Below are 8,715 nucleotides of genomic sequence, written 5' to 3'. Positions count from 1 at the left end.
CAGATTCCGGTCAAGCCCAAAACTTCTAGAAAAATATGTCGAAATTAGGCTCAATCCAAATCTGTTCTTCCAAATCTACTCACAGATGAGGCGAGTAATAGGTTCCAGTAGTGAACTGAACACAAAATGTCACCACTTCTGGTATGGCAAGGACTGAAAGCAGTGGTGACCAATTCACTAGTGCTGGAACGGAGGACCAGTAGATGATTTTTTTTTTTTTTACTGAATATATTTTTACTACATTAATACTCATTTGTTTTGGAGGTTTCCTCTGCATCCATAGGAGCCCCAGTTATAGGTTAAAACAGCTCCATAGGGTGATAGCAGTCACTGGAAGAGCTGGTTTGAGAAACCCCAGCTGCTCTGCTACGCAGAGGGAACCTTGCAGTCACGTGATTGCCAGGACCAATACATTCCAGATATCCTTTCCTGTATGTCTTCCCTCTCCCTTTATGCATATGGAGTGAAATCTGAACCAAGTCTCTTTGTCTGGTCAGTGGTCTTTACCTTTTATGTAAGCATACATCATATCTTATGACAAATATGTTTGGAAGCAATGCCCTAAAGGTATAATTTCCATTGGATGAAACCTAGTTGTAAATTGTAAGGACTTGTGTGCACTCATTGCTTGGCTTTATCTTACTCGCTGCTCCTTGAATTAATAATGGTGATCTGAAAAAGGTGTGCTGATGCGTAGAAAACACATTAGATATTTACTCAATGTCCGTATCACATCGTACCCACTCCCGCCCTACACACCGCAGATGAATTACACAAAAACACCAAGTTTTATTTTTTACATATTGAAAACAATGCAGTCATAGCAAAGCGTCTGACCGTACCATCACCAAAGTACACGCGTAATATTATTATTTCTTCCACTGCCAACTTTTCATATAAATCCCCCAAAACTGTACCCACACCTCTATATAGTTATAAAAATACGTGACACCAATATATGCTCAATAAAAAGTACGAAGGACAGACTCAAAGAACAAAGTGCATGACAAACATAAAAGCCACTGTAAACGTAGTTATTCAACAGGTTGGGTTTTTTTTTTATCCGCAAATAAAAATTATCACAAATTTCACGAGTCTAGTGTTGGTGCTCAGGTAGACGTATTCTCTTGTACTTTTGTTGCAAAACACTTGGTATTTTTTAAAATCAACCAAGGTTGATTTTCATAAATTAAAACTATCTACTAAAATAATCTAAAACTGCAGAATTTCTGTATTTGCTTGTTTAGAACGCTTCAGGCGTTGGATGGGCGTTTCTCACGCTCTTCTGTCAATGTACTAACACCTATATCTTTGTCTTGCTCTCGTATGGCAGAGCAGGTGGTGTATTCTGCAAAAAATGTTCCCGAATATTCTATTTTTGTACTGTAGCCTATGTCTACATTTTCTAAGTACAAGGGCACTACCTCCATCCTTCAGCACAACACTGTTCATTTAATACCCGATGGCTCCAATAGAGCTAGATGACTCCTACAAAACTTCCTTGGGAAGTATCACATTTCAGTAACACGTAGCTCCCTCTCCGACTGCTCGTTTAACCTATTGAAAGACCATGGCATTGCATAGTACAGCACTAGAAGCATTAACGTATCAGTAGTGTCAGAGAATAGATAAATTAATAACATATGTTATAAAAGACTCATGGCAGGTGCGATGCCGGTTTCAAGAAGTGGTAAAAGCAGGTGAAAAAGGAAAACTGCATTAAGGAATTGGTAAGAGTCCAAACCTGTCCCACATTGCGCCTCAGGGGCTGCAGAGTCTCTCCGGTTTGATAGTATCTACTTCAGTGGAAGGCCAAACATCAGCCCTCCATGGCTGTAGGCAAGAACGGCACATACCTTAAATTTTGCTCCAACTCATTCTCCATCAAAAACATACCCAGATGTATACACCTGGTGATCTCTGAGTAGTTGTCCCTTATAGAAAGAGTTTGTTATGGAAGGAATAGAGGCTAGAGAGGTATTAGTGTTACACGTTCTGAATACTAGTACTCAGTTTTAGTATCTTTACAATACGTTGCATAGGCCTAAAGTGCTAAAAGGTACAGCAAATATTTAAGAAGTAGTGAATATAAAAAAAAGTATCCGTCCTAGAGACCATCGAAGACAATTCACTAAAAAACACCCACAATCACATCTTCTCACCTATCCACAGTATTGGCAAGAGTCTGATCACTGGAGCCCCCCAGATTAAAGAATGGATGTTTACTGTCCAGGTTTTAAAGGAGGTTTGTGCTGCTCCATTCAAGGTCTTTCAATGGGAATGGTCCTCGACTATCCCCACCACTTCAGCATTTATGTGCTCGTGTCTGCAATGTAAGAGCGAGCACAGGAGACCCTCCCCCCATTCTGATGAGAGGAGATCCTAATGACTAACCTGTGGATAGGTTTCCCTTTGACTTTACATATTATGAGCAAAGCGAGCGCCATCACGAAGGTTAAACATACTGTTGTGCATAACACTTCTTTGTAAGGCGAGACTAGCAGGTTCACAGGTGAAGAATGGGCTGGTAAAGCGATTTCTTTTAGAAAGTATGGACACCATGTGGTCTAGTTTGGATCGTAAAGAAGTATAATGATATTGCCGATCCTTTGCAAGTTTATTCAAAGAATCACGTGATGGGTATTCTGAAACATTCAGTCCACGTCCACTGCCCGAGCGGATTGAGGTACTAGAACCACTGCTGGTGGTGGATGCAGAAGACGAGGATGACGATGATGTAAAAGAAGAGGATGATAACCTTGATGTATTGGAGCTGGATGTCGTCTGACTATAAGCGGCTGAAGAGTCTGGGACAGTAGCTGTTTGAGTAGTTATAGATCTTGAGAGTACCATAGTTTGGGTAGAAGCAACTCTTTCCAGAACAGCCGTCTGTGTCCCAGCGGTTGAGGTAGAGACATTGGTTTGAGTGGCCGCATTTGTCACTTTCGTGGTCCTCCAGACACTCCATGGCTCAGTTTGAGTAGCTATAGTCGCAGTCTCTTTAAGGCCAGAGATTATTTCACAGTTTTGCATCAGATCATCTTCAAAAGCCTTCACTTTCGTAGATGGGTCACAGTTTTTGTCCCACGTTGGCTTAGCTTCTAAGTTCATTCTCTTTGGGGTGCTAGAGACCTTTGCCTTCTCCAAATGCAAAAGACTGTTCAATAATGGATTTCTTTGAGCTGCGGGGTTACACGTCAACTTGGTCAAAGACATTGGATGGTTTCGGATGCTGGAAATAAGCTTTGTGCTTATTGGTTTGGACTGCGCATAGAGGATCCTGTACTGGAGGTCAAATTTCTCCACCACTTGTCCACTTAGTACAAGCATGTTACTACTGTTGAGTTTCCCATCCATCCAAGTGAAACTGTGAAGACATGAAAAATGAATCACATGCCATTTAGTGTATGTAATGTAGCACTGTTGAATAGACATTACTAGATCAGCTAAACTTGCCAATTTTAGTGGGACTGACCAACCATCTAATGGGTATACGTGCCTCCTGACTCTTCCATGACAGCAGATGTCACAGGAGAAGAGGACCAAGCAGCAAAATTTCAACATGTCCAATACTTTGGTTCCCAGAGAGAGGTACGCTACCACAATAGGCAATTGGCAACGGCTTACTCCTTCAGCGGACATACACAAAGCATGGCGATGCTGAACGTTCATGTGTTTCAGGGACATCGGAAGAGATAGCCAACAGCTATCTGAAGTCTACAGCCAACTTAACGTTGGCGCTTCTTCTTTACAGATTCAGAATTTATCTTTACTACTTGGTTTGATACCCATCAGTAGCTTACCTGTAACTTCCAGTAGCAACCTTCAACCCATCCACAAGCAGAAACTTCTCACGCGCCTTTCCAACAACCTTGGCACCAGACCTGGTGTAATAGTTATTTCCAGTCAATGTTCGGACTCTCATAAGCTGAAAAGCCAGAACATACATTATTAGTCTAAGAAGGAACCATAAAATGGTAGAATGCGGTAAAAAAAATGCAAATCTTGGGAGTATACCTGTTCATTTTCTATGGCAACTCCCAGATTCTGACACATAGTAAGAAAATGGGGCAACTGTCCCTCATCCAACAAGATGTAAGCTGGAACCCTGCGTTTTCGGCAAACTTCATGAATGTCACGGAAGATGTCATTATCTGTAAAGGAATCCATGACGACTGCGATCACCTGGAGAAGATGACAAATGGTCAATTGAGGTTAATGGGTTCTATAGCCTGAAGGCCACCTCGGATACAGGTCATTTGGGCACTGAAACCTATTGGACAAGAGTGCACACCAAAACATAATACCTTTGTGTATCGGGCGTCACATTATTGTCCTAGAATTTATTGAATAAAGTCATCAAGGAACCTCAAGAGATTAGGTTATGGTTTCCTCAGACCGGTGAGAATAAGGGTTGCCATATACATTTGAAAGTTGTCTAGGATCATCAGCCATGATCTTTCCTTGACAGAAGGTTCTCCAAAAGATTGTTCATCTTTTGCCCAGTTTCACGAAACATGTATGGCCAGTGTGAATTACCATAATGGACTAACATATGGCAAAATATTAACCGAGACGTTTCTCCACTCAACAAACTACTTTTATCTACGGTGTACGGCCACCTAAAGCGTCCCTAAAACGTCCAAGAGAAGGGCTGTGTAGTCAATAGGCCAAACCACCAATGGTAACTTTTTTTCCCCCAACTCCACCCAAAAATGGCCCCAACTAATTCCACAACCCTCGGCAAAAGGTGTTCTATCTCCACGTGAAATCTGGGAGCAGCTCCTTGAGACCTGACTTTGAAAAATCCTTCGTGAACAATTCATTCCTTGGCTGCTGTCTAGAGAACAATTAAACGGTTCTCAAATTTCCCCAAGGATTAACTCAACTATGTGAAAACCCAACACTACATGTACAGTGTATCTGATTGTACGACAGGTATGATTTGGCTTATGACGGACTCCGAGTCAAGTCTAGGCTTGTCCACACTATTACCTTATAAATTATGAAAGAAAAAAGTTTTCCAATTAAGATACGAGCCTTATGTATTGTTCTTAGTCACCTGAAAACAACCCATAGCTTTCCTATCGGGAAGCATTCGTCCTTCTCGCAAAATATTCGAGGGGACAGGTGAGCAGAAGGAATGCATAATGTCACATCGAAGAATGATGCATTGCTGATCAATTTTGTCAGAGGGGATGCCATCTGCTTTTGGGGTGAGCAAGTTGAGACATAGGATGAAATAAGGTCTTGGAGAAAGTTAGATTCCCAGCTGAATCAGCAGATCCCCGAGGGCTCTACTAATGCTGATGCTATGTAAACCATGGAGATGATATAGAGTTAAAGGGACAGGTATTTTAAGAACAGCCTTAGGCACTGAAACAAGTCATGGAGAAGGGGCCTCATAATTTTCTGAATGTATAGATTGGGGGAGGGGAAGCATGTCAAAATCGACGGTATAGTAGCAGTTCTATCTACAAGGACATGCCAACACCCTGCATACTAGCTGGAGCCATAGGTCACCATTATGGATATGAGAGAAGAAAATCTCAGTCCGAATTTATAGGCATTTACCAAACACATTCAGATATGAAAGTAGGAATGAACCATGTCGTCTCAAAGAAGAAGAAGATCCAAACAAGTGTCGGTAACATGGGGTACAGCCTGGTGTCATCTACCAGTCAAATGATTCTGCCTTCGAGTTTTAATAAGTTCACAACAGTTCTGAAGCCAAAGCTGGTCAAGTCTCCTACACCTACTTGACATATGAAGTTGATGGGAAGAACCTCTAAACTAAACGCCTATGTGCCAAGTAGATTCCACGTGGTCCATCTCCTACATTTACAGAACAAGGCTTATTTGTATATATCAGGGGAACTAATGTGACCAAAAACATCCTTAAAGGGCTCTCTCCAAGTCATACATTATTATGTATATTAAGAATAGGTCTCTGATCCCGGGGCTCTAACCCCAAAAATGAGAACAGGGGTCCCAAGCCATCAGCCTCAATGGAGTGGCACTGGAACATGGACGCTACTACTCCAAACAATCTCCATCAGTCCATAGGAAAGAAGAGTCAGCACTGCGCACGCGCAACCTTTGACCAATTCAAAGCGGGCACAGGGTTCCTATTCTTACAACTGGTGAGGATCCCAGGAATTGGACATCACATATTTATTACCTATCCTATGAACAGGTAAGAACTGATGATTCCAGGTAAACTCCCTTTAAACACCTGTTCAAAGAATCCGAAAGCCTCTAATTTTGAGTGTCATATGTGACTTTATGACGGGAGTCACAGCAAACCGCCTTCAAAGCTATTCCAATAACTCAGTCATCATATTATAGGTCAAGGATCCAGCCCCGAAATAACACAGCTACCTTGTAATCCAGTAAATGCCTTGTTAAACTGGGCTTAAACAGGCATCGGCTCCGCGTCCAACTAGTGTTTTACATGTAACATTTTTTGTATTACCCGTTGAGGTTTAGCACTACCTGTAACTAAATGACTGACGTTGAAGAGAACCCCCATACAATACATTTCAGCCTCTCGACTGCTGATCTGTAAGGTTCCCTTATACGCTACAGGGTGTGAAAGGGAAAGGTTTATAGGCGGATATTAAACATTTCCTTACATAAAAATAATATGTGCTGTGAATTACAGGCTCAACCACCAAAGCCAATATTGACACCGTTTCAAGGCGGTTATTGACTCTTCCCACAAAGCCAAAGTTGCCAGGTTACTGCCTGATATAAGGGTTGGGTCTTCTCATCCAGGACGGTTACATTGAAGAAGTGTAAATAATACAGGAAGTCATAAAACGACTTTCTCGGCCAGTCTAGACCTTATGAACTTTGCCCTATGAGAAGGTGATAGATCCATGGTTTGAAAGATAACAGGTAGGATCTTCAAAGGATGACAAAGCTCGACGTATGGGAATCTAATAAGAAGGTGCAAGCTAGGAAGACGTCTACAACGGTACTGCGCCCCCAGGAGAAGACGAGTGTTGTCCCTAATCCTTACATTGTATTCTACCGCGTCTATCCTACAACCAGAGAGAAAGAGTATCACTGCTATAACCGGTCCCACTACTACAGATACATAGTTCTAATATTCTGATGAGGGTCCTGCCTGACCCCCGAGGGGTCAAAGTGTGCAAGTCCTCCAAAGGGATCAGAGTACTAGTCCTGCTCTTGCGTCCCCCCTCCCTCAGGGCGATCCGAGTACTAAGACTCTATTCATACAAACGACATTAACGAACATGTGACGCTGTATTTTTTTTTTAAGCTGCATTAAAATCCATTCATTTGAATATTTGCTAGACACATGACCAATTTTTTCACAATCAGTTTTAACGGGCAATCAAAAAAAATAGGACATGATTTTTTTGCCCATTTTCACAGATCCCTCAATGAACTCATCAAGCCTATGAGGGATTCGAGAAAACAGGTGCCCTATAGGTGCCAATGGGTTGTGACAGTGCCCTTACAGTCATCTGAATAGGACCCTAGTCCCCAAAGGGATCGATGTGATATAAGGGGGCAGAGTTCTAGTCCCGACTTCCCCTTCAAGGAGGTCAGAGAGGTAAAAGGAATCAAAGTGTTAGTCCCTCACTTGCCCCCTCCCCAAAAGGGATCAATATCATCTAAGTGGTTAGAGTGCTTGTCTTGTGAGGGTCAAGGTGTTAGTCTTCTTACTGCTTTACCCTCAAGTACAAGTCATGTGCCCCCTCCCACCTTCTAATGGTCAGTGTGGTAGTTTTTGCCTCCCCCTCCCCTATGTGTCAGTGGTATTCAGCATCCCCAGTTGTCAGGGGTCTAGTGTTTGTCCCTCCCCCTGCACAGGTAAGTTATTAGCTAGTTGCTCTCCTACCACCCCCTCCCCATTAATAAGACATAATGGGGTACCAGTCCCTTGGCACAGTGCCAGGCTTATAGCCCACCATGCTCATCACCCACCTCCCTGGCGGACTTGATCAGGGCCCTGGCCGCTTCCTTGCAGCTGTATATGGTCTCCCCATAGCCGGGCTGGAAGTGCACGTCCACCCGTGTTGCTCCCCGGTAAGAGCCAGCACTGAACGCCGGCCACCCGAGCTCCAGCAGCGGCGGCTCCACATCCGAGATCTCCGGGAAATAAGTGACCGATGAACAATCCACGGAGGCGGACACGGACAGCTCGTCTTCCCCGCACTGGATAGTGGCCGCAGAGCTCAGGATCTCTCCGACCTCCGGTTCTGACAGGAACCCCGGCACCTTCTCCCGCTGCAGGAAGAGCCGCAGAGCCTCGGGCCCCCCGGACAGCAGCTCCTCCAGTGCCAGGCGCTGGGTCTCACTGTAGTGGTCCGGGGGAGTAGCGGGCCAGCGGGGGCCCAAGGGGAAGTCATCCAGGCACTGTGACAGGTTCGCCATAGCCGAGTGTGCCCGTACAACCAAGCGAATGAGCGGCCCATAGGTAGCGCATCATTTATAGGCCATTTAAATCCAAACAAGCCCGGGGTGGAAGCTGATTGGCTACAGATGGACACACCCCCGACCAATGATTAGCCTAGGAAGAGTTCCGCCTGCGGATGCTGACAGGCCACGCCCCTATGCGGTAATTGTGACAGAAGATCCCGCCCACATCCGTGACTGACAGCTGTAGTGTGTTACAGTGACTACGTGTGCAGCGCACACCGGGGCCGGTAATGTCACGTGGTGCTGCATGAGGGAGAATAC

The 8,715-nt window shown here is 44.1% G+C and overlaps 1 protein-coding gene across 1 annotated transcript; it reads right to left on the bottom strand.

Annotated features, from left to right (window-relative positions):
* Positions 1-2,418: 2,418 nt before the first annotated feature.
* Positions 2,419-8,410, bottom strand: FAM83D (family with sequence similarity 83 member D). The gene is made up of 4 exons (XM_075278780.1): positions 7,960-8,410; positions 4,018-4,185; positions 3,804-3,928; positions 2,419-3,367 (listed from the first exon to the last, which is right to left on the bottom strand). The coding sequence occupies exons 1-4, from the start codon at positions 8,407-8,409 to the stop codon at positions 2,419-2,421; spliced, it is 1,692 nt and encodes a 563-aa protein (XP_075134881.1). The 5' UTR covers position 8,410.
* Between the last annotated feature and the right edge of the window lie 305 nt (positions 8,411-8,715).

This window comes from Leptodactylus fuscus, chromosome 6 (assembly GCF_031893055.1).
Source record: "Leptodactylus fuscus isolate aLepFus1 chromosome 6, aLepFus1.hap2, whole genome shotgun sequence".
Lineage (NCBI taxonomy): Eukaryota > Metazoa > Chordata > Amphibia > Anura > Leptodactylidae > Leptodactylus > Leptodactylus fuscus.
The sequence above is the reverse complement of the archived record's forward strand: the minus strand, read 5'-3'. Positions and strand labels throughout refer to the sequence as shown.

Coding starts and splice junctions, on each gene's coding strand:
- FAM83D (XM_075278780.1), bottom strand. CDS start 8,409: ATGGCGAACCTGTCACAGTGCCTGGATGACTTCCCCTTGGGCCCCCGC. Junction 4,186..7,959: donor TGATCAAGTCCGCCAGGGAG/GTGGGTGATGAG, acceptor CATCTTCTCCAG/GTGATCGCAGTCGTCATGGA. Junction 3,929..4,017: donor TTGCCATAGAAAATGAACAG/GTATACTCCCAA, acceptor CTGGCTTTTCAG/CTTATGAGAGTCCGAACATT.